The sequence below is a fragment of the Rhinolophus ferrumequinum genome, chromosome 14 (assembly GCF_004115265.2).
Source record: "Rhinolophus ferrumequinum isolate MPI-CBG mRhiFer1 chromosome 14, mRhiFer1_v1.p, whole genome shotgun sequence".
NCBI lineage: Eukaryota > Metazoa > Chordata > Mammalia > Chiroptera > Rhinolophidae > Rhinolophus > Rhinolophus ferrumequinum.
Window position 1 is genome coordinate 25,626,520 of NC_046297.1, and position 26,812 is coordinate 25,653,331.

Here is a 26,812-nt window from a genome sequence, read left to right on the forward strand (position 1 = left end):
GACCTGGAAGACATACTACTGGAAATCAACTAATGAGAACAGCAAAAAGAAAAATAATAACAGCAGCAACAACAACAAAAAGGATAGTTTAAGGGACCTCTGGGAAAACATAAAGTGCTCAAGTATTTGCATTGTAGGGATCCAATAAAGAGAAGAAAGAGAGAAAGGAACAGAAACTGGTTAAGGAAAGGCCATAACCAGAACTAAGGAAATATGAGAAAGGAAAATATCGTACAAGTAAAGCGAAATATTTAATAAACTCCGCAAATCAGACATATAAGGAGCTACTATGAAAGCCAAAAGAAAAAAGTATTAAACTCAAGCTACAAAAAGTAGTTAGGAGATACACAATAGAAGAAGATCTAAAATATGACAGTAAGATAGAGAGTATAGGAGGAATAAAAATATAAACCTTACAGAATATATTTGCGCTTTAATATATAGCATCATCTTAAATAGACTGCTATAGATATGGAATGATATACATAAACCTTATGGTAACCACAAGCCAAAAACCTACAAAAGCTTTACAAAGAATAAAAAGAAAGGAACCCAAGCAAAACACTGAAGAAAACCAGCAAACCATTAGGGAAGAGGACAAGAGAAGAAGAAAGGAATAGAGGAAACCTATAAAAACAACAAAAAAGAACAAATGCCAAGAAGTTTAATATGTACTTATTAATAGTTACTTTAAAATGTAAATGGATTAAATGCTCCAATAAAAAGACACAGGATGGCTGAATGAATTTTAAAAAATGGCCCATCTATATGCTGCTTACCAGAGACTCCATTCAAATCAAAAGACACACAGACTGAAAATAAAGAGATAGAAAAAGATATTACATGCAGATAGAAATGAAAAGAAAGCTGGGGTAGCAATACTCGTGTGAGACAAAATAGACTTTAAAACAGACAAAAAAAATTAAAATATCTACACAACCAACATAGGAGCACCTAAATATATAAAGCAATTATTAATGAAAATAAAGGAAGAAATCCACAGTAATACAGTAATAGTAGGGGATTTTAATACCCCACTCACATCAGTGGAAAGATCAACCAGACAGAAAATTCATAAGGAGATAATGGCCTTAAATGTGACATTAGACCAGACCAATTTAATAGAAATTTATTGAACATTTCATCCCCAAACTGCAGAACACATTTTTTAAGTGCACATGGAACATTTTCCAGGGTAGATCACATATTAGGCCACAAAACAAGCCTCAGTAAATTCAAGAATATTGAAATCATTTCAAGAATCTTTTCTGACCACTATGGCATGAAACTAGAAATGCACTTTAGGAAGAAAATTGGAAAAAAAGACAAATAAGTGGAGACTAAACAACATACTGCTAAACAACCAGTAGATAAGAGGAAATCAAACAAGAAGTCAGAAACTACCTTGAGACAAATCAAAATGAAAACACAACTTTTTAACATTTATGGGATGCAGCAAAAGCACTTCTGAGAGAAGTTCATAGCATACAGGCCTACCTCACGAAATAAGAAAAATCCCAAATAAACAATCTAACTCTACACCTAAACTAACTAGAAAAAGAATATACAAAATTGGAAGTAAACAGAAGGAAGGAAATAGTTGACATCAGCAGAAAAAAATGGAATAGAAATAATAAAAAAAATAGAAGAGATCAGTAAAACTAAGTTCTTTGAAAAGATAAACAAAGTGGACAAGCCATCAGCCAAACTCATCCAGGAAAAAAGAGAGAGCCCATATAAATAAATTCATAAATTTATTTATATGAAAGAGAACTTTCAACTGACAGGACAGAAATACAAGGAGTCATTGAAGAATACTAAGAACAATTGTATGCCAACAGATTTGACATTGCGGAAGAAATGGATAAATTTCTAGAAGTATGTGACCTTCCAACACTGTACAAGGAAGAAATAGAAAATCTTAACAGACCAATTACTAACAATGAAATTGAAGGAGTAATAAAAAAACTAACAAAAATCCAGAAGCAGACTGTGTAATTCACAGGTGAATTCTACCAATATTCAATAAACTAATGCCTGTACTTTTAAAACCATTTCAAAATAAATGGAGGGGAAGGAATGTTTCCAAACTCATTTTACAAAGCCAGTATTACCTTGACACCAAAACCAAAGACAGTATAAAGAAAATTATAGGCCAATATCCTGATGAACATAGATGTAAAAATTCTACAAAATATTAGCAAACTACATTCAACAGTACATTAAAAGGATTATACAGCACGACTAAGTGGGATTCATCCCAGGGACTCAAAGATACACTGTTATCAGTGTTCAACACCTGTTCAACAATGTGTCAGTCAACATGATACATCACATTAACAAAGGATAAAAACCGTATCAACTTAATAAATGCAGAAAAAACATTTGACAAAATTCAGCATCCTTTTATGATAAAACCACTCAACAAAATGGGTATAGAAGGAACATATTTCAACATAATAAAGGCTGTATGTAATAAACCCACAACTAATATCATACTCAGTGGTTAAAAGCTAAAAGCTTTCCCTGCAAGATCAGGAAGAAGATAAGGGTGTCAACTATCACTCCTATTCATCATGGTATTGGAAGTGCTAGCCACAACAATCAGATAAGAAAAAGAAATAAGCATTCAAATCAGAAAGGAGGAAGTAAATTTGTCACTTTTGCAGATGACATGGTGCTGGACATAGAAAACCTTAAAGACTCTACCAAAAATTATTAGAACTAGTTAATAAATTGAGTAAAGTTGCAGGATACAGAATCAGTATACAGAAATCTGTTGTATTTCTATATGCCAATAATGAACACTCAAAAGGAGAAATTAAGAAAACACTCCCATTTACAGTTGCATCAAAAAGCATAAAATACCTAGGAAAGAATGTAATCAAGGAATTGAAAGACTTGTACTCTGAAAACTACAGGACGTGGAAGAAAGAAATTGAAGATGGTAATAAATAAACAGAAGGATATAACTTGCTCATGGATTGGAAAGATTAATATTAAATTGTTCTTACTACCTAAATACAAAGATTCAGTGCAGTGCCTATTAAAATACCCATGACATTCTTTTCAAAATCAGAACAATTGTAAAATTTATATGGAACCACAAAAGATTCTGAATAGCTAACGAAATTTTGGGAAAGAAGTGGGAGGTAGCAAACTCCCTGATATCAAACTATATTACAAAGCTACAAATCAAAACATAATCGAAACAGTATGTACTGGCATAAAAACATATATAGATCAATGAAACAGAATAGAGAGTGCTAAAACATGTCCTTGCTTATATGGTCAATTAATCTATGACAAAAGGAGTCAAGGATATACAATGTGGTAAAGACAGTCTCTTCAATTTAAGTTGCTGGAAAACTGGTCTGATAACATGCAAAAAAAAAAATTGGATCACTCTTCCACCATATATAAAATATAGATTAAAGATTTAGAAGTAAAACTTGAAACCATAAAACTAGAAGAAAACAAAGGCAGCAAACTCTTTGACATTGATTGCACTTAGCAATATCTTTTTGGATATGTCTCCTTAGGCTAGGGAAACAAAAGGAAAAAGCAAGTGGGACCATGTCAAACTAAGAAAACCATCAATAAAATGAAAATACAACCATACAACTGAATATTCTCAAATGATACATCCAATAAGAGGTTAATACTCAAAATATATAAGGAACTCATACAGTCTAACCCCCCAAAAACCAAACAATCTGATTAAAAAATTGACACATGACCTGAAGAAACATTTCTCCAAAGAAGACATGCACATGGACAATAGACATATGAAAAGATGCTCAACATAACTAATCATCAGAGAAATGCAAACTAAAACTACAATTAGATATCACCTCACACCTGTCAGAATGGCTATCCTCAATAACTCAACCAACAGGTGTTGGCAAGGATATAGAGAAAAGGGAACCTTTGTACACTGTTAGTGGAAGTGTAAATTAGTGCAGCAACCATGAGAACAATAAGGAATGGCTCAAAAATTAAAAACAGTTGCCACACAATCCAGCAATTTCACTTCTGTGTATCTATCCAAAGAAAACAAAAATACGAATTTGAAAAGATACATGCACCTGTATGTTCATTGCAGCATTAGTAGTAATAGCCGAGACATGGAAGCAACGTTGACGTCCATAAATAGATGAACGGATAAAGAAGTTGTGGCATGTATATATATACACACACACATGTGTGCACACACAATGGAATATTATTCATCTGTAAAAAATGAAATCTTGCCATTTGTGACAACATGGATGGACCTAAAGGGAGACAGAAAGATAAATGCCATATGATTTCACTTACATGTGGAATCTAGAAAAACAAAACAAATGAATAAGTAAAACAAAATAGAAACACAGATAGATGTTGAGAACAAGCTAATGGTTGCCAGGGGGAGGGGGTTCGGGCAATGGGAATAAAAGAATGGTGGAGGGACAAAAGGAAAAAAAGTGGAATAATACACATAAAAAAAAATTCTGAAAGATGAATAGGAACCAGCCACTTGAAGAGTAGGGGGAGATAGATATGTAGGAGATGACCTTAAGTCCCTGGTCAGTTAGTAGTAATGCTGAGGAGGAGGTCTTCAGTCCTATTTACCAAGATTCCTGTAGGCTATTTATAGAAAAAAAGAAGGGCCTACTCTTGTTGATTCTTGGACAGTCTGTTCACTACTGCCCCCACCCCACACCATACGTTACATCTATCTAGCTTTGTTTTTATAATGCCTTAGACCTCATAAGAAAAAGAAAACCTTACCATGTCACATTCCAAGTGTTCTGCCATCGTACTCCCCTTAATCTTGGAAGTTTTTTTGTATTGTATGTGGAAAAATGAAGTCTTAAAAATGGTCTTAGAAAGTGGTATAATTGGTGGGAAAAAAGTATTGGAATTTCTAAAGAAACAGTTAATTGTCAGGTCATACAGTGTGCTTATTGCATATGTTATCGTAGTACATTTACGTTTTTCTTTCCTCCTAGATTGACTCATGGGTTTTCACTCTGGTTGTAGTGCTCTCTTGCTACATAACGTGGCAAAATAATTGAACTTTTTTGTATCACAGTTCTGTCATTTGATTCATGAGGAATACTGACCTTTCTCATAGTAGGAATTGTGAGGAGATCCTGTAGCTGGTATAGCCTTTAGTTCAAGTTTGCAATCGATGGTAGCTATTTGTTAAGCCAACAATATCCATATCTTTAAAGAATACAGGATAGAAAAGTGCATGCATAAATTTTGGAATTGGTTTTACTTAAAAATAAATACTTTTTTTGTAGCTATTCTTTCTGAAAGTAGGTATCACCATTCTTTTAACTACCCAATCCTTTAGAAAACACAATGTCTCCTTTTAACCTGTAAGTTAAAGTCTATACTTTTGGATTTGGCATTTTGGGGCCTTTAATAATCCATTCACCCTTTTCATTCATCAAACTTTTATTGAACACAGTCATATGACTTCCTACTTATCTCTCTAGCTTCTTCTCTTGCCATCTTCTCTAAGATCTGCATGCCTTTTCTAGAGCTGTACTCTCTGGCTCCTCTTCACTTGTCAATGTAAGTGCCTTTCATATTTCCCTGTCACTTTTTAGAAAGTACCATGTTTATGTTAATTCTGGCTACTTTTCCTGGCTGCAGACTTTACAAGTTTCCCCTCATCATTTGTATATCTTCAGTGCCTGGCACTTGAGTGTACAAAATCTATGTTGCATACATTTATGGAGTGCTTATCTTAGATGTTACATTGGGTGCTTTATATATATGTTGTCTTGATTAATTTTTTTAGCAACCCTGTAAGATAGGGATTTCATTTTTTCTGGTAATTGAGGTTTATAGTAGTCTTAGAATTACGTTGATCTTGTTTACGTTGCATTCCAAGTCTAACTTAGTGCATTGTACATAATACGCAGTCTATGAATGGATAAAGTACAAACTCAGCAATAATCAATGATAGTGTTTAAATATACAATAAGTAATATTAGCAAGCATTTAAAAATATGATATTGACAAGGATGTAGTGGACTTTTTAATTGGGTGTATTACCTGAAAAGTATAAATTGGTAAAGGAATCAATCCTAATAGCCTTAAAATATCTGAATGTTGTGACTCAGCAGTTTTACTTCTAGGAATCTACTTTATGCATATAATGCTAAGTATAAGGAAAAAATGTAAATCTGTGAGATTAAAAATCCAAACCTAGGCCAACACCTTCAGTGCAGTCTTGTGAGAGACCCTGAAACAGAGGAACCAGCCAAGCCATGCCCAGAAACTGCGAAATAATACATTTGTGTTTTTTTAAACAAGTAAGATTGTGGTAATTTCTTAACTCAGCAAGAGTATCCCACATCATAGGGATATTACCATAATTGAGTGAGAAAAAAATGTTCATGTATTAGTATGGAGTCGGCAGATGATAACAATTCGATAACCCCAGAACCCCTTTTTGGGCTCGTCCTCCTTTGCCAACTCTCCAGTGTTTGAGTGGGATCTCCACCCTCCCTTATTCACCTTGTATAAGTAGCTCACCTACTCCCATGGCGGCAGCTACCGCCACTGTTGACTGCTGGCTCCCAAAGCTAGCCCACATCTCTCCCTAGACATGAGTTCCAACCCCTGTTAGTATATTTTAGTTAAATAGAACTTTAATATCTGTTTAGTTGGGCCGAGTCATTGGAGCTGCATTTATAGAGTCTGAATCACCCATAAATTGTAGTGGTGGGGCAAACCTGTTGATGATGAATAAAATGGGAGCCTTACTTATCATAGTGGATATAATGACGTTGGAAAATGTAGGATGATTTTTCTTTGAGAACAACCTGAAGAAATCCTGTGGTAGGTGTAAAGCATGCAACTTCTTAGCAGTCTTCACAAGGATATAGAACAATCCTTTACTAGTATAGGATTATTTGTTCATTTTTTTAGCAATTATTGTAGAGCTGGTTCTTAGGAATGCATGGTCCTTGCTTTAAAGAAGCTTGCTATTCAGTAAATGGGAGAAATATGAACAGAGACATCACAATGGATGTAAATGCAAGCATAGAAGCACACATTCAGTATGAGGTGTGATCAGACAGTATAGTGAATGTTTAAATTTAAAAAAAGTATTACAGTAAAAGACACATTGCCATTAATTCCCCTCAAAACACCACCCCCCTCGCTTCGAACACACTTAACCTATCGTTCTTGCCATTTTCTGAAGCAGTTCTGGAAGTCCTCTTTCGTGAGGGTCTGTAGTTGCGCTGTGTGCCTGCCTCGATGTCCTGAATCATTTTGACTTTGGGGAAGAGCCAGAAGTCTCACAGTGCCAGACTGATGAATAAGGTGGATGAGGACACACCGTAATGTTTTCATTTGACAGAAATTCCCATACCAGAAGCGATGTGTTACAGGAAGCATTGTCATAGTGGAGGAAACTTTCTCTCAACAGTAACTCACACCCAACTGCCCTGAACAAGTGGAAACACTGTTACTAAGGTTTGATGTGCTGCTTCCCATATTGGAGATCCCTGCTTTTCCATTGAATGGCACTTGGCAGCAGCATTCACTATATTTTGTGATCACAACGGAAAGCCTCCGTGTCACACATCGCTTCTGGTACGGCAATTTCTGTCAAATAAAAACATTACAGTGTGTCCTCATCCACCTTATTCACCAGATCTGGCACTGTGCAACTTCTGGCTCTTCCTCAAAGTCAAAGTGACCATGAAAGGGATGAGAAGGTGGAATCGGACTGCCTCTGTTTGAATCCTCACTCATTAACCTACGACATTACTTAAGTATTTCTCAGTTTTTTTAATCTATGAGGATGATAATATTATCTACCTATCGCAAGAATTCTTGTGAGGGTCAGATGAGTGCATTTCATAATAAAGCATTTAGAGTAGTTGTCTGGAAGATAGTAAATACAAATGGTAGCTGCTACCGTGAAAATCATAATAGCGGCTAGTTTAAAGCAGCAGAAAAACTGAATCAGCTTGATCATTCTAAACTTGATTTAGGATGATCTCTTTGAAGGCAGTGTGAAGGTTGGTGGACTAGGGATAGAGAAAAAAAGGAGTAGGTGGTAAAAAACTTTTGTAAAAGTCCAGAGACAACCAGGGCCTGATTTCAAGGCAATAGCACTGGAATACGAATACATAGTCAATATATCTGTGAGGAAGATGAAAGATCTAGCATAGTACTTGAGAGATTTGGTGAATGTAGATTCCATCATCAACAATAACAACAAAATGAAAAGTGAGTACGTTTAGTTCTTTCACTGTGTTAATTGATATCCAGTTTTTTTTCACAAAATGTATCAAAAGTCCGCAAAAAATAAAAAGTTGATATTTTGACTATTTTATGCATTTAATAACATTTTGAGCTGCTTTGTACATAAATGACATTTTTATTTTAAACCTTTGTTATATGGTAATAAATTTACCATTATATTGAATTTTAGCAAAAAATACTCAAAACATACTAAGTGGCGTCAATTAACATTTAAGTATAGATAAATTAGAATCTAATGGAATTGATGACATAAAACATTTATTACAAAATGTTATACAATATGGCATACAAAACATCTTTGTTCTTAATAGTAAAAGCCACAGGAAAACATATTCGAATGTTTCAGCAAAAGAGTTAGTGAGCAGAGAAGGTAAGGAGTTTAATTTTAGAAACAGTAATAATGACATGCATATAGGAAAGCAAGTTGGATTTGTTGGGTTTGAGCAGGTTGGATCAACAACTCAAGTCTAGAGAAAGATGTGGGCCAGCTTTGATAGCCAGCAGTGAACAGTGGCGATAGCTGCTACCATGGGAGTAGGTGAGCTACTTATACAGGGTGAATAAGAAAGGGTTGAGATCCCACTCAAACACTGGAAAGTTGGCAAAGGAGGACGAGCCCAAGAAGGGGTACTGGGGTTATCGAATTGTTATTATCTGCCAACTCCTTACTAATACATGAACATTTTTTTTCTCACTCAATTATGGTAATATCCCTATGATGTGGGATACTCTTGCTGAGTTAAGAAATTACCCCAATCTTACCTGTTTAAAACAACAGAAATGTATTATTTCGCAGTTTCTGGGCATGGCTTGGCTGGTTCCTCTATTTCAGGGTCTCTGACAAGACATCATTGAAGATGTTACCCAGGACTGGGGTCCTGTCTGAGGCTTGACTAGGAATGATCTGCTTCCAAACTCATGGTGGCTGTCAAGATTCAATTCCTTGTAGGACTGAGGCCTTCATGTTCTTGCTGGCTGTTGGCCAGAAGCCGACTTTAGTTTCTTGCCATGTAGGCTTCTCCATATGACAGCTTATTACTTCATCAAAGCTGGCAAGGGAGGGACTCAGCTGGCAAGGTGGGAGTTATAATCTTAAATAGCCGTCATGTAAGTGACATTCCAAACCTTTGCCATATTCCACAGGCTAGAAACAGATCACAGATCTTGCCCACACTGGGGTGGGGGTGCAGTGGGAATGAGGATTTCACTAGAGTGTGGATACCTGGAGGTGGAGGGGCTCTGTAAGATATCATTTATTTATTTATTTTAACACAAATACAGAAGTTTACATAATTATTATTATAATTTTAATTTTTATTGGGGAATATTGGGGAACAGTGTTTTTCCAGGACCCATCAGCTCCATGTAAAGTCGTCGTTTTCAGTCTAGTTGTGGGGGGAACAGCTTAGCTCCAAGTCAAGTCGTCGTTTTCAATCTAGTTGTGGAGAGTGCAGTTCATTGGCCCATGTGGGAATTGAACCTGCGACCTTGGTGTTACAAGCACTGTGCTCTAACCACTGAGTCAACCAGCCGCTCAAAGTATCATTTTTTATTCCTATTTTACAAAAGAAACTAAAACAGTTAAGTGACTTGCTCAAGATTGCATATAAGTAATGGGGCCAGAATCAAACTCAGGCAGTCTGACTCCACAGCCCAGTGTCTTTTTTTTCCCTCCGTTTTCTTTTTTTATTAGTTTCAGGTGTACAAAACAATGCAATAGTTAGACATTTACCCCTCACAGAGCGGTAACTCTCCTCCCCTAATCTATTGCCCTTCTGATATTGTATATATATCTATTACAATTCCATTGACTCTCTTCCCTATGCTGTACTCCATATCCTGTGACCATATATATATATATATATATATATATATATATATATATTAAATTATAGTTGACATACAGTATTATTCAGCTTCAGCTTTAGTTGTATAGTGCAGTGGTCAAGCCTCTACACCGTCCATGAAGTGGTCTTCCTGATAAGACATGTACCCATCTGATACCCTACAAAATCTTTACAACAATATTGATTATATTCCCCAAATTGCCTTTCATATCCCTGTGGCAATACTGTAGTTGCCAATTTATGCTGTCTAATCCCTTCCGCTTCTCCATCATCCCCACCCCCTCCCTCCTAGCAACCATCAGTTTTTTCTCTATATCTCTGAGACTATTTCTGTTTACTCATTTATTCAGTTCTTTAGATTCCACATATAAGTGAGATCATATGTATTTGTCTTTCTCCCACTGACTTATTTCACTTAGCGTAACGAAGGGTCTTTTTTTAACCATTATATTTTAAGGACTGATATTTTAGGGTTTGGCAGTTGGAGTTCTTTAGAGACGTGTATTTGATGTCTTTTAATGGAGTGCTCATGGTGTTAGTGAATGTGCATGCAGGTAGGAAAGAGACTTAAGTAGAGATTACTCTTTCCAAAGATAATTTTAAAAGGAAGAGAATAATAACCATATTGTTATTGTCACATACTGAATTATTTCTCTCTATAATCAGTAATTTTTCTTTTTCAGTTCACGGAGTTTAACCAGTAATGCCATTCAGTTGCCAATGTCAAGGAAAGCAAACATAAGCCAGTTTTAACCTGCTTTTTAGGAAAAGTGGTAGTTCTTTTCGCAGTGCCTGACGGTAAGTCATACTTCCTTCCTTTATAATGGTTTTTGATCTAGGGGCTATTTAAAATAATGATTTGGGAAGCATTATTTTTAAAACCTTCTTTGCCTTTTCCTTCTTTCCTGATAATTTTACTCTAAATAAAGCTCACATGGAAAAAACATAAAGATACCTACTAGTTTCTGGGAATTTATTTATTGTTGTCTTTCACCACTTTCATTAATCTTTGGGAATTTTTTACCTCCATTTGTTAAAAATAAAATGCAAGGTGTTGAAATCTGTCCCTTTATTTTAAAGATGAGGAAGTTTTATTTTATACATGAGGTTTTGACTTGGACAAGTAGTTAACGGCAGAGTTGTTTTTTAAATATTCTGATTTCTAGACCTGTGTGCTTTCTGTTCTTCACGAGGTGATAAAACTATTAGGGCCAGAGTTTCTTTTGTGGAAGATTTCTAACTCAGAATGGAGATGGAGCTCAGAGGCAGCTGAATGAAAGGAATTGGGGCTAACTCATTTCCCCTAACTTGCAAGTAGTGGCTACTTTTATTTGCTATTAGTAAATTTAACCATGAGACTATTTTTTATTGTTATAATGAAAAGCTTGGGGAAGAACTTTTAGAGTTAGGAAGATATTTGACCAAATTTTTATTTTTGTTTTTAATTTTATATTCTTAATGTAGAGGGGTACATGAGAACAGTGTGAAGTATACACATAACTTTTTTAACCACTGGCCTCTTTCTTCTTTAAATTATTTTTTCATGGTAGAAGAGTTGATGCTTTTCCCTAGTCTCATTACTGTTTATTTGTTTTTAAACAACAAGTTTACTAAGTTGTCCAGTTACCCATCTTAAACATAAAAACCTGTTTTGTTTTTTTGTTATTTATGTAGTTATAACTGTGCTATATCTTAATGTGTATTTGCAGTTTTGTTTGTAAATTTGACCACTTCTGTTTCTTTTAGTAACTGTACTAGTGTGAGGTGTAAGCTCACAGAATTCAGCAAAATCATCATGAAGTTGTATGTATTTCTGGTTAACACTGGAACTACCCTAACATTTGACACTGAACTTACAGTGCAAACGTGAGTTATATTTTGTTTTTTCTCATCAACTTTGCGTTTTGTGCGTCAAAAAGCTAACCAACTATTTGATTTTAAGAAAACTATTTCTTTGTTAATTAAGAGTAGTTAGTTATATGGCAAGTCTTGAATATTTTATCCCAGCATAAAATAGTTATCTTTTTCTAAAATGCTAGTTAAAATTGTTAAGTTGTGCTTTATTCTGTTTGCATGACTATTATTCACAATAAACAACTTACCTGCAAACATACTGATTGCAAACCAAAGCTATCAAATAGAAGTAAATTTTCTTAGAATAGCCTGATTGCTATTCTAAGTTTCATAGGATATTGCTAAGAGAATTATTGTTAGCTGTATAAAGTAACATGTATCAGTCCCATGTTTTTTGTTAATTTGTTTTTATTCTGTTGTATGAATAAAGACAATAGTGTTTGTTAATGAGAGAATAAAATCAGTTTAATATTTTTAGTCAAATTAGTGGGACTTGCATGTTTAATAATTCTCCAGCTGTGCAGGGATTTCAAATATTTGATTAATGAACACCCTCTTATATTTGTGAAAAATGGGGAAAGATCTCAGGGTGGGAAAGATATATTTTGAGGCCAAACAGGGAGGAAATACAAATAGCAAATATTTCCAAAGCAAAGACTTGCTAGCAATACAGAATAAATAAATTTGACACTGAAAATATTATAAATAATTTGTGGAACTAATAATCCTAGTTTTAAAAATGGGATTGTGAAATTATTTTCTTTCTTAAAGTTCTAGTTCTTATAAAATATGATTTTACCTGTAAAGGAATGATTTTTTTGAAAGGTAGGGAAAAGGAAACAGTTTTCATATGGTTTGGACTTAATACAGTTTGTGTAATGTGATGTGGAGATTTTTACACACATCCTGTGTTCTGAGTATTTTAGCAGACCTGATGTTAATTTGAGCATGTTTCTTTGCTACATTATATAAAGAGCACAAAAATAAATATGTCTACTGTCTATATTTTATAGACTCACTTTCAGATGTGGCACATGGGTGATTTAGTCATAAAGATCAGCCAGTTGATTAAGAAATCCAAGTCCAGAGATAAGAAGTTTATGTTTTTTACTACTGTTTTGGTGGAAAACCTGATTGTGAAATTGATTAATCTATTAGATATGTTGATGTAGTGCTACTCTGATAATAAAAATGTCATTGGGCAAATGTAAATAACTGACTGTTTACCTTTTTATTAAAGTGTAACAGATCTTAAGCATGCCATTCATAGCAAATACAAGATTGCTATTCAGCACCAGGTGCTGGTGGTCAATGGAGGAGAATGCATGGCTGCAGATAGAAGAGTGTGCACCTACAGTGCTGGGACGGTAGGTGTCCAAGAGCTCTTTCTTTCAAGCATGCTCCAACTTCATATGAGATAGGGACTTGGGAGCTCAGTCAGTGTTCAAAAGTAAGGTTTTTCTGCTTCATATATTGAGGGCAATGTGCATGTTCAGTATTTGTAACATTTTACTTCAGGTTTTTTTTTTGTTTTGTTTTTGTTTTTTTGCATTTTACCTCTATAGGACACAAATCCAATTTTTCTTTTTAACAAAGAAATGATCTTATGTGAACTTCCACCTGCTATTCCTAAAACTACCTTTTCAACAGAAAATGACATGGAAATAAAAGTTGAAGAGTCTCTTATGATGCCTGCAGTTTTTCACACTGTTGCTTCAAGGACACAGCTTGCAGTGGTAAGATAGAAATATTTTTTGATATTATTACTTTATATCTAATACAATTTAAAATTACAAATAAGTGTATTTAATACAATAAGGTCTTATTCATATACTTGATAATATTTTCATGAATTTATTAACTTACTAAGCATCAGTGAACATTCTAACAAATTGATTACTACTAAAAACATTGAAATCTAAATAGCAAAGTAGTCTAAATTACAGACGTAACATTTAAAAATACGTGAAAAATAACAAAGTTCTTCGAAAAAAGTATTTTGTGGTTAGTATTTCTGGTTTTTAAATTTTAGGACCACAGATCATTAGTCATTCTACATTGTCAAACAATGACAAAACGGTAGAGTGGAAAACAGTCTTAAACATGATCTGTTCAACTTCTTTCCTAAATGATGGTATGCAGATAATGACTTCTGAACATTGCTTTCATCAATAAAGTACCTATGTTAGAATAGCCACAGAGAGCTTAAAGAACTATTAAAAATGTGATTCTTTCCTCTGGATCCATATTTAGGTCTTGGAGGAAAACAAAGTTTCTTTCCAATGTATACCTGTTGTATTGCTTGCAGTCTCCATGGATTGTTTGCCAGTTACTGGTTTTCCTTTTTTACTTGCTAGTATGTAACTATAATATCATCTCTGAGCTATCAGTGGTAAGACTCACTTTAGACTTGAAAATAATGTTATTCTTTAAAATCAACCAAACAACAGTATTTAACTTTTATAAAAATAAATCAATAAAGTAGTGAATTATTAGTTAATATTTACTTTTTTTAGTTTGTGAAACTATCCCATTTTTAACATAAAAAGGGAATAACCTCATCTCTTTGGAACATACTTAATAAGCTTTAGAGTCAGAAATGTTTTTGAGAAGCTAAAATTATTTTTAAAAACAAATTCTGTAAACAGAATTTATATAATAGAGTCCTTTAGATTTGTTTTAGGATTATTAACAAAGGAAGAATTTTGATGTACAAATAAACTAGTAAAACTTTGGGCTATACAATTACAAGCCACTTAAAAAGTACTAAAATTTTGATTGGGTTGAAAAATACAGATACTAAACATTAATAGAAAAATGTAATATTAGAAAAATTAAAGAATAACGAACTAGGATATATAATTTTAAGCAATTAGAGAAAAATCAAAAGAACAAATAAAAATTAAAGGCATGATATTAAAACATTACATTTAAAAAATTAAAAAATTGATAGACATAGAACTAGTAGGTAAATGTAAAAAAAAATAATAAGTCAAATTGTGAAAAAGGTAAGTCAAATATGTATTTGCCTATTAATACAGGCTAAATGATAACACTTCCAGGAGAATGTAATAAAACATAATGATGTATAACCATTGTTTATAAGCAGCATTGTTTACTATAGCCAAATGGTGGAAACAACCGAAGTGTCTATCAGCAGATGAATGGATAAACAAAATGTGGTATATACATACAATGGAATATTATTTAGCCTTAAACAGGAAGGAAATTCTGATGTGAGATATAGCATGGATGAACCTTGAGGACAATATGCTAAGTGAAATAAGCCAAACACAAAAGGACAAATATTGTATGATCCTCATTATATGAGGTACCTAGGGTAGTTAAATTCATAGAAATGAAAGTAGAATAGTGGTTACCAGGGGCTAGAGAGTGAGGGGAATGTTGAGTTAATTGTTTAATGGATACAGTTTCATTTTGGGAGGATGAAATAGTTCTGGAGACGGATGGTGGTAATGGTTGCATAGCACTGTGAAGGACTTAATGCTACTGCACTGTACACTTAAAATGGGTTAAAATGGTAAATTTTATGTGTAATTTTACCACAATTTTAAAAATGGGAAATTTTAATATATTTTTATCATCAGAAAGCTTCCCTGCATTACATACTCCTGTAACCCTTTTTAAAAATCGCTCACATATCTATAGGTCACTTATAATTGATGTTTTATATAATAATATAAAAATAGAAAATTCACTTTATGAGTCCAGCACCCTGACTTTCAAATTTAATACTGTATATTGATCTTTCCATATCCTTATATTTCATCCTTATAAATGCTACATAAATTTCATTTTATAGATATGGTATAAATAGTTTTTGATTGACATTATGATTGTTTCCATTTCATTTCATAGTTTTGGAATAAAGAACCTTTTAGTATGCTTTATTTGTTTAAGCTCTTCTTGGATAATTTCCTAGAAGAGGAATGAATCACTGCCAAATGATAGATACCATTTTACTTTTGATAGTTGTTTCTGAATTGCCCTCTTAGATGTTCTACCAATATATGCTTCCAGCAGCAATGAATTCTCTTTTGCTACTATCATAACAAGCAGAAACAAGACAAACTAAAACATTCTCTTAACAATGCTTTCTTTAAAATGTGTTTAGAATGCACTCATGCGTACATGTACATGTAAGTACATATATGGAAACGTGCACAGAAACATAACCTTCTTTTACTGTTTCTTTTCCAATATAGGAAATGTATGAAGTTGCCAAGAAGCTTAGCTCTTTCTGTGAAAGTCTGGTCCATGATGAACATCTTCAACACCAAGGCTGGGCTGCAATCATGGCCAATCTGGAAGACTGTTCAAATTCTTACCAAAAGCTACTTTTCAAGTTTGAAAATATTTATTCAAATTATCTGCAATCCATAGAAGACATCAAGTTAAAACTTACTCAGTATGTGTGCCATTAAAATGGATCATAAGATGTTTGTTTAAAATGTCTTTGCAGTTTATCAGTAGTGTTAGTAACTAATATTTTTAATAGGCCATATGTTTATTATAATTGAAGTTCATTTTTTGAGACTTTTATGATGACTTTTATAGACTCTAAAATTATGGTCAGTTTTACCATATATTTGACAGATTCCCCCACATTTCATTTTCTTGTGTTTTTTTTTAATTTTTTTTTATTGGGGAAGGGGAACAGGAGGACTTTATTGGGGAACAGTGTGTACTTCCAGGACTTTTTCCAAGTCATACTGTTGTCCTTTCAATCGTAGTTTTGGAGGGCGCAGCTCAGCTCCAGGTCCATTTGCCATTGTTAGTTGCAGGGGGTGCAGCCCACCATCCCTTGCTGGAGTTGAGGAAACAAACTGGCAGCCTTGTGATTGAGAGCCCACTGGCCCATGTGGGAATCGAACCGGCAGCCTTTGGCATTAGGAGCACAGAGCTCCAACCGCCTGAGCCACCGGGCCGGCCCTCTTATGTTGTTTTCTTGTTGTAGAAGGCTCAAAATATGTTTGAAATCTTATACTAACCCAAGAATCTTTGCCTCCTGTCACCTGCTACCAAATTTCCAATAAAGTAAAGATAAAATAAAAAAATAACACATCTAATGAAAATGGAAAAGTTTTCAAACATTAGACAATGAAGGAAAATTTTATTTTTCTGTTTAAATGTTGCCGTATGATATAGGCTTTCTAAGATAGAAAAAAGCTATTGTGTTCTGGCTCTCATTTAGATGGTTTTCTGGTTCTTGGCATATAAACACATATGGTACCTATTGCTTCTTTGCTTCTTTTTAGAAAAGACTAATGAATGTAAAAATACAGCAATAATTCATGAATGTAGCCATTTGTTGTATGTGTATATGTTTTCAATTTTTTGTGTTCAGTTTTTTGGTTTGTATTTTATTATTACGTTGAATTGGAGGGATAGTCTTTCATTCATTCATTCATTCATTCATTCAAGTGAAGTTTATAAAATGAAGTTTCTGTATTTTGTGGAATGAATCTTTAGAAGATTTTGACCTTAAGTTGACAATGGGACAAATCTTGGGAAGGAAGGGAATGATTAAGATTAGAAATATCTTTTAAAAGTTTATATAAACACATTTTCAAGTAACTGTTATTTAGAGTTCTCTTAGATATGTTAATGTGGGAGCCTGAATCATTTTATATATATTTTTACAGAAGTCTCATCATCAAGATTTTATCTTTTCCTCATACCTTTTGACAATATACTTCTACCTGTCTGTTTATTTTCAGGGTGTGATGAATGTAAGAGTTACCTTAATCTTTATTAGGATTGTTCATTTTATCCCGTGCTTTCAGTATATCAAAAATACATGACCGATTTAAAGATCAAAAATTATACTGTAAGGGACGACTATAGTACATTTTTTTTTTTTTTTTTTTTACTTTTTAAATTAGTAATTGATTTATTAAGGTAACAACTTTCTTATACCTTAGGGTTTGATTAAAAACCAGGTGTTCACTTGTTTGTGCTAAACTGGCAACATTTACCTTAAAATAGAATTTAAATGTGTTGATACAAATCTATCTAACTAGGTTTCTTTTAAAGAACACCTCATAGATTGTATATGTATAACATAATAATAATAGGTGGTAATATTTGTGTGTGTAACAATAAAATGCTAATCTTTCAAAATGCTAATCTCTAATTACAACAGTCCTGTTATTTTACTGACATATCTTTTGTATTTTAAGTTTAGGAACTGCGGTTTCAGTAATGGCCAAGATTCCGCTGTTGGAGTGCCTAACCAGACATAGTTACAGGGAATGTTTGGGAAGACTGGATTCTTTACCTGAACATGAAGGCTCAGAAAAAGCTGAAATGAAAACCTCCACTGAACTGGTGCTCTCTCCTGATATGCCTAGAACAACTAACAAATCCTTATTAACCTCATTTCACAAGTCAATGGAACATGTAGCCCCAGATACTGCAGATGCTGAAAGTGGAAAAGAAATTAAAGAATCTTGTCAGAGTACTGTCCAGCAGGATGAAACTGCAATAGATGCTAAAGAAGATCTGCCTTTTTTTAATGTTTCTTTGTTAGACTGGATAAATGTTCAGGACAGACCTAATGATGTAGAATCATTGGTCAGGAAGTGCTTTGATTCCATGAGCCGGGTAAGTATTGTTACTTTGATATTTCTTGTCATTTTATCTATTTGAAATTATATTATTTATATAATGGCAGAATGAGTATTATGTTACAGTAGAAATAATGAGCCTTGGAGTGAAAGATAAAATTTTGTTATCTTTACAGTTAATTTTTTTTTTTTAAACACCAGGAATGATTTACATTCAATGAAATAAGCACGTTCTTGAGTGGTTAGTTTATGGAGTAACCACCACCCAAAAGAAGATGTTGAACATTTCCGTCTCCCAAAATATTCACGTGTGCCTCTTTCTAATCACTGTCCCTCCATAGGGAACCTGTGTTTGACTTTTAAAAGAAGAAATATTAAGTACTGCATGTGCCTGAGATATTTTAAAATTCAGAACTTAGACATTGTTTTTATTTGTATTTTGTAATTATAGTGAGCCTGTGTCTTGGATTAAGTTCTCCCCCAAACACACTTACAAAAACTATAAACCTGGGGAACAAATACCTCTTCAAATCTGATACATACATGAAATGATAGAAAATCTTTGAAGACAGAAAGGAAGTTGATGGGGCACATGTTTCTAGTGATGCAGAAATACAAAATATTTTCAAGGCTGCTGTTGTCTAAAGGTAATTGGCAGAATAGTTAAACTTTTCTAAAAGCGGTCTCCATTGAGAAAAAGACTTGATCTTTGATTTTGAAAGAAAGGAAGCACATTATCTGGGATGTCTGCAAAATAGCACAAATTTTACTTAAGTTATAGGACAGTAAAATGAAAAACTTGTAAAAATAAATTCTAGGTTTCTTCTTAATTCTTTCAGTATCCATTCTCTTAATGACATCCTTTAGAGTACGCATTTCATTTTAACCATTTATTATTTGTCATCAAAAAAAGCTTCAATTAAGACAGTTGGTGAGGCAGGGGACTATACTGCCAAAAAATGAGTGGAAACTAGTGTTTCTGTATAAACTTTTAACATTTTAGTAGCCTAAAAATTCCATCTATGATTGTGGAAAATCAACCACATGATTGTGATTAGATTGATTGAGGTATCTTTTTTTATAATTCTGCATGAGTCAGAGAATAGGCTACAGTCTGAGAACTACTGTTTTAAAGGACTTGAAATTGATTTTGTGTTTGCATATTTAAATGAAATTTAGCAGAGCCATAAGTTTTACTCACTTTATGTAACAAGAAGGAAGAAACAATAATCCTTTTTTGTCTTGATGAAAATTCACAGGAATTTGTACCTACAGAAAACAGAAGTTAGCTATATATAGTATTTTTACTAGGGGATCACATATTGACCTCTCAGAAGTTAATGGTTACTTTCATAGGACACAGCAACAATATCTGAAGACTGTGATTTTATATGGCTATTTCATTGTGAAAGCAAAATACAAACTTTTATTTGGTTATACTCATTTGTTATAAAATTAGTTAACATGGCTTAAAATAATGCCTATAATCTAGCACTGTCTTTAGTGGCACACGCCCATTCAATTAAAAAACATTTGCTCAAAAGTGAGGAAGATTGATTTTGTAGAATTTGCATATTTCTGCTTTTATTTTGCAGAATATGGGATGTACCACATAATAAATAGCACTTTGCCATGATGTTTTTATTAGATTAATATTTTTCTCCTCTCAGTAGTTTTATGTATTTAATCTTGATACCACTTTTGCCATTTCTAAAGATTGGTTGAATTGAGTATGGGATTTCTCTCACATCAGAGGTGCTTTCTTTTGATCTCACATTACATAGTTTTCCAAAACATACTAACCTATTTGATTACCTAATAGCAGTAATGCTATTTGCCAATGAATTAAAAAAAAGGAACATCGTTTGATGTTCTTCTATAAAAGCAATTTTTTTTTTTTTTTTTAATGGGGGATATTGGGGAACAGTGTGTCTCTCCAGGGCCCATCAGCTACAAGTTGTCTTTCAATCTAGTTGTGGAGAGCGCAGCTCAGCTCCAAAATCCAGTCGCCATTTTCAATCTTTTGTTTCATGGGGCGCAACCCACCATCCCATGTGTGAATTTAACCCAACTGAGTCATCTGGAAGCTCAGCAGCAGCTGTTGTCTTCAATCTAGTTGTGGAGGGTGCAGCTCACTGGCCCATGTGGGAATCGAACTGGCAACCCTGTTCGGAGCTCGCGCTCTAACCAACTGAGCCATCCAGCCGCCCCCTAAAGCAAATTCTTTTTAAAGCCATTTTTACAGACTAATCCCAGTTTTAGCAATATTTGTAACATGTATTTCCAACTGTCAAAATCATATACATCTTTTTAAAGAAATTAGTCAAGACATGGGTATTATGGAACTTGCAGTAGATTTGGAATCATAAGGGCTCAAATCCTGGCACTGGCATTCATTTATTCTGTCATCTATAATAAGTCATTTGGATCCTCTGTTTTATAATATTTGTGTTGATTGATAGATGCTAACTTCACAAACTTTCATTTTTCCATCCTCATATGTCAAGAAAAAATAAGAATTGTTGCTGCATTTTTGTATACTTATTTTCTTCGGTTGTAGTGTATTAAGTTAGAACGACTCTTGGATGTTCTCTTTCAGGTTGTACAACAAAAGGCAAACTGGTTTGCTGATGGTTAATAATTGGAGGCATGTGCATTTAGTTCATTTCTCAGCTGTCCAGAATAATACCAGGATAATTTATTGAATCTTGTCTTAGTATTTCATACAGGAGACTTGTGATCTTATTGGGATATTGTTTGCTCTATTGCAGTAGGGGTGGATTTAAAGGTAGGATGGGAAGAATGGAGAGGGTAAGAAAATTTTTACAGTTTCTTCTCTTGCAAGACAATGATAACGTTAACCTTGCCCAAGTTGAATATTTGAGTCTGTTCTAGTCGTCTCCTTTAGCCCTTTATCACAGTAATATACAGCTAGTGTTTGGTTTGTACAATATTTTGGATTGAAATATGTACACATTGGACTCAGTTATCACAAAATTGAGAAAAGTGAGAAAATCTTCACATATACACAAGTTTTAGTTAATACAGTGCAGAGCAATTGCTGCCTATATTTAAATAATGGCTGTTAACTTTTATTGGTGGTGTTACAAATGTAACCTCTGATTAACTATATTGGTTTCTTGATACTAACAATAGAATAGTTTAGTTTTAACTGCTTTTGTATGTTCTCTGTGTACCAGACACTGTACATAAAACAATTTACTGTTCTTTTGTCTGTAGAGATCAGGAAAGGCATCCTGAAAGAGGTGGTAGTAGACTAGGACCCTTACAAAGAGGCAGAGATGGACTTAAAAAGCTAGGCGGGACAATCAGGATGAACAAAGATTAGAGCTAGAGAAACACAGGGTTTGTCTGGATGTAACAGGGAATTCAATTTCTAAAGAAGGTAGGCCCGCAAGGATTTATTGATATCAGATCATTGAAGCTTTTGCTTGGTTTTTGGATATTATTGCGGGCAGAAGGAAGCCATTTAGGGATTTCAACAGGAGACAACTATAATCAGTTATGAATAGCATATACCATTGCTGATATCCACATGGAGGTATTAGCAAGCAATCAGATACAATGGCTGAAAATTTATGAGAAGGATCAGGAATTAAAAAAGGGTTGGGAGATAGCTCCATAGAAGTTATACTGAAGTCATATAAGGAAAAGTAAAAATAAGCTAAGCATTAATTCTTTCTGATTCATCTAATATTTATGGATTAGATAGGAAAAGGAACAGAGGAGGGTACTGTAAAGGAACCGTCAAGGTAATGCCCAAAAGCTTTTAAAGTTTGGAAAAGATTGTCTTCAATCAATGCTAAGTGTATAAAAGCCGCAAGTGAAAGGAGGTCATTGGTGATCTTTGGCTAAATGGTTTTTATGGAGAGGGCATACAAAAAGACGGCCAGTGTGAAGTGTTTTTTCAAGGGAAAGAGGAAAGTGTAGTTGATCTAATTCCCTGAGCACATAAAGACCAAGAATAAAGATACCTTCAGGAGGGAGATAAGCTGAAGATGTTACGTTTTTGAGGGAAGTGGGATTGAGAACACTGTTAATGACCAAAGAATGTGTTTTTGTTTTTAACTCTGCTTTACTTTGTAAGACCTTGAAAATAACATTTTCTTTGGGATATTGAGAATTGAATAATTTGTGACATTGATAGGTGTAATTCCTGGAACTGTATTCCTAATTATATATTCCAATATAACCATTAATAATTCTGTTTTATTAACATAATTGTCTTGTTCTTGACCTTCTTGTGAAAAAATAACGTAGGTTTCCCTTCTTTTTTGCTTTTCTACATTTTTCTCTGAAGCTATTACCAAAATAGTATGAAATATATTTTAAACTATTTGAACATTTATTCATGTGTGTGTCCTTGTCATTTAGCTCGATCCAAGGATTATTCGACCATTTATAGTAGAATGCCGTCAAACTATTGCCAAACTTGATAATCAGAATATGAAAGCCATTAAAGGACTTGAAGATCGGCTGTATGCTCTGGATCAGATGATTGCTAGCTGTGGACGGCTGGTGAATGAGCAGAAAGAACTTGCTCAGGTGCTTATTTCAAACTTCTCTCAGGAAAAGGAATTAGTAGCTTTTTTATACAAGTGTTTTCTGTGCAATATCAATTTGGTATACTCCATGTTTTCACTTCATCCTAATGCAGTATACTGTTCCCATGTAGTTAAAAAGGCATGTTGCTACTATGATAAACTGAGCTGAGGCTGTTTTAGATGACAACTGAAAACGCTTTGAGCAGCTGGGGAAAAAACGTGTTGAAAGGACATGATAAAGCAGTCATTGTACTAAACATTTGAGTACCTCCTGCTCCCCTCTCAAAAAAACTAAAAGAGAAACAAAAGAATAAATGAAATTTATAAAGGACAGAAGGAAAATAGAAATCTTACAGAATTTACTAATGCTTAGGTTTTTGGTCTAATTAATTTAGTGCAGTGTTCCAAGAACTGTGTTGTCAAATCAGATTTACAACCAAAAGAAGGTGATGGAATTGCAAAGAAGGTTTAACCTTTTCTCCCACAGTAGTGACTTTGTTTAGTTCATGACTGCTTTGTCCTCTCTACCCATCCTGCAAAAACTCTAGGAAACAGCAAAAGAGTTGATTTTCACAGCTGCTTTTCTAGTTTAACTTTCTTCTGCCAGGATTTTCCCTGTACCTGTGTTTTTTCATTAGAACATATGAATAACCATCTTAGTGGGTACAAATGTATAGTTTCCTAATTGAATTCATTTTTTAATTTCCAGACTCTCTCCTTTTTTCTCTTGAGTTTGGATCCAGCCACCCTCCTTACTGTGAGCTGAATTTCTTTATCTTGTCTTTTTGCACTGACTGGATGACCAGTACAGTGCTGAGTAATCACAATAGTGTGTGTCCTTGTTTAATGCCTGATCTATAGAAAGTGGCCAACATGTCACCATTATAATGTTTGTAGTATTGTTGGTTTTTTTTTTTTTTTTTTTAATTGGGGTGACAATTGTTAGTAAAATTACATAGATTTCAGGTGTGCAATTCTGTATCACATCATCTATAAATTACATTATGTGTTCACCATCCAGAGTCAGTTCTCCTTCCGTCACCACATATTTGATCCCCCTTACCCTCATCTCCCACCCCCCAACTCCCTTACCCTCTGGTAACCACTAAATTACGTTCCCCAGATTAATTTTCAAACCCCGTGGCCATCTTGTGGTTACTGATTGTTTTCTAATCCCCTCACCTTCCCCTTTACCCCCACCCCCCCGCCCATCTAGCAACCCTCAGTTTTTCCTCTTTGTCTCCAAAACTGTTTCTGATTAGTTCATTCACTTATTATTTTCTTTAGATTCCGCATATAAGTGAGATCATATGGTACTTATCTTTCTCTGTCTGACTTATTTCACTTAACATAAATGTTCTCTAGGTCCATCCATGTTGTTGCAAATGGTAAGATTTCTTTCTTCTTTATGGCTGCGTAATATTGCATTGTATAAATGTACCACATTTTCTTAATCCAGTCATCTACCGATGGGCATTTCGGTTGTTTCCATGTCTTAGCTTGTTTAGTAGAAACCCTTTACTAAGCAGATTAACAGAGTTACATTCTACTTCTAATCTTGAACCATCCTTGGATTCTTGGAATAAATTTAATGTCATATCATACTGTCTTTTTTATGGATTTCTGGATTTATATTAACATTGGCAAACAAAATTATATTGACTTGTGTATGTTTTTCATTTGTTATGTATTTGTCAAATTTTGGCATCGGGTTTATGATGGCCTCAAAATAATTTGAGAAATCTTTTAATTGGAACATTTTAGTCCATTTATATACGGTAATTATTGAATATTTGTCTTTAACCATTTCTGATTTTTCTTGTTTTTCTTTCAATTCTATGTTCTTTTTTTCCTCTGCTTTTGCCTTTTGGATTATTTTTTAATTTATTTTATTTTATTTGTAATGTTTATTAGCTTTTTTCCCTCCTACATAATATTTGCTGTATTAAAGACTAGTATACATTAAAATATCCTTTAGTATTACCTTTTAGTGGCAAATTCAGTTTTTGTCATTTGAAAATTTCCGTAAATCATCTTTATATCTGAATGGTAGTTTCCCGACATAGACTTCAAGGCTGTTAGAGATTTGTTTTTATCACGGTACCTTTGGTTTGTTTTTTTAGGAGCTTTACTACTATATGACAAGGTGTGGCTTTCTTTGTATTTCTCCTGCGTTGGGCTTGTAGTATTACTTGAATGTAGTACTACTGTGACTTAAAGACTTAAATGATTTGGGAAAGTTCCCAATCAGTTTCTCTTCAAATCTTGTCTTTGTCTTACTCTTTCCCTTCTTTATTGATTCCAATTATACACATATTAGATCTTTCACCTTGCCCTTTCCATTTACCCTTGTTTTCTGTATATATCATCATACCTGTTTCATTTCAGATAGTTTCTTTTGACCTGATAGTTCAGATTAATTTTCAGCTTCTTTTTCAGCTTTGAATAGCTGTTAAATCTATAGATTGATTTCATATTTTTGTTCTTATTTTTAGCTCTACCTTTTCAATTTGGTTCTTTTATATAGTTTAAAATTATCAAGGTTCAGTCTTACCTCTTTGATCACATTAAGCATATAGTAATTTAAAGTCTATGTCTGTTAACTCCATTACCTGTGCTTATGTATCTATGTATATTTTCTCATTTCTCATAGTTTTAATTCATGTGATCTTGACTTTTCATGTGCCTAATTAGTTTTGATAAGACAAATCAAATATAAAGCCTAGGTTAACATTTTCTTCTAGAGAGAATTTGTTTGCTTTGGGCATATGGTAGGGACAATTGCAATCTTAGATCACCTTAATCCAATTTCAGAGATTTAGGTGATTGGAAGTTGTTCTTCCAGTCCTTGTGATGGCCAGTCCACTTTTGTAAACTCTGTTTCCTGGAATATAGCTTTTTGGAGGTACTAATGCAAAGTGTGTTTCATAGTCGTTTTCCTTGGCTGGCACTGATATGATTTTTTTTTTTTTTTTTTTTTTTTTTAATTTCCTAGCTCCATGAGAAACTACCAGAAGGATTGCTGATCTTATTCTTAGCCTTGGCTCCTCTTCAGGAATCAGCAGTTGTCTCTAGGGCAAAGCATTTCTAGTTGCCTGACCTTACCTCTCTAGGTTTCCTCCTAGATCCTGGCCCCTTCACTATGTTTTACTCTTTCACTGCTTTCTTAGATCTCCATTAACTAATGCAACAGGAAGCTTAGTCTGCATTACCATTACATTATAGTCTACCATTACTAGAGACAACTTTGAATTCCTGATCTTTTACTTCTTCTCCAGTGTCATTCTCTTTAACTCTCCATAGAACGAATCAAACAATTTATTTAACTGTACTTTTCTTTGATGATGATTTAGGTTGTTTTCGTTTTTCCTTTTTACAAACGTTGTTTTAATATCCCAATACATCTATTTTTATGTGCCTGTTCTGGTATGTAGGCACAATCTCCAATAATGGAATTGATGGACCTAGGGTATTTGTGCATTTTAAATATTAATTAGTAATGTTATAATACCACCCATAAAGGAAAAATCAACACTCCTAGTAATTAATGAGAAGAACAGTTCCCTTTTATCAATGTTTGCCTTTTATTTTCTCTGCCTCACCATTTGCCAACTTTCCTTTAGCCTAATATTTTTGTAAGAATTTATTTTATATAGTCTGGGTAATTCTTTTC

General features: G+C 33.8%; 1 protein-coding gene across 3 annotated transcripts in view; it reads left to right on the plus strand.

Annotated features, from left to right (window-relative positions):
* Window positions 1-26,812, plus strand: part of RB1CC1 (RB1 inducible coiled-coil 1) — a 95,646-nt gene that overhangs the window by 17,323 nt on the left and 51,511 nt on the right. For 2 of the 3 annotated variants that reach the window (XM_033126915.1, XM_033126914.1), the window contains exons 2-8: window positions 10,814-10,928; window positions 11,877-11,996; window positions 13,225-13,351; window positions 13,550-13,720; window positions 16,211-16,413; window positions 18,188-18,611; window positions 22,970-23,140. In XM_033126915.1, coding sequence (XP_032982806.1) covers window positions 11,926-11,996; window positions 13,225-13,351; window positions 13,550-13,720; window positions 16,211-16,413; window positions 18,188-18,611; window positions 22,970-23,140 — 1,167 coding nt within the window. In that variant the 5' untranslated portion in view covers window positions 10,814-10,928; window positions 11,877-11,925. Of the gene's footprint in view, window positions 1-10,813; window positions 10,929-11,876; window positions 11,997-13,220; window positions 13,352-13,549; window positions 13,721-16,210; window positions 16,414-18,187; window positions 18,612-22,969; window positions 23,141-26,812 lie in introns of those variants that run through there. The other variant, XM_033126916.1, reaches the window with a different exon arrangement.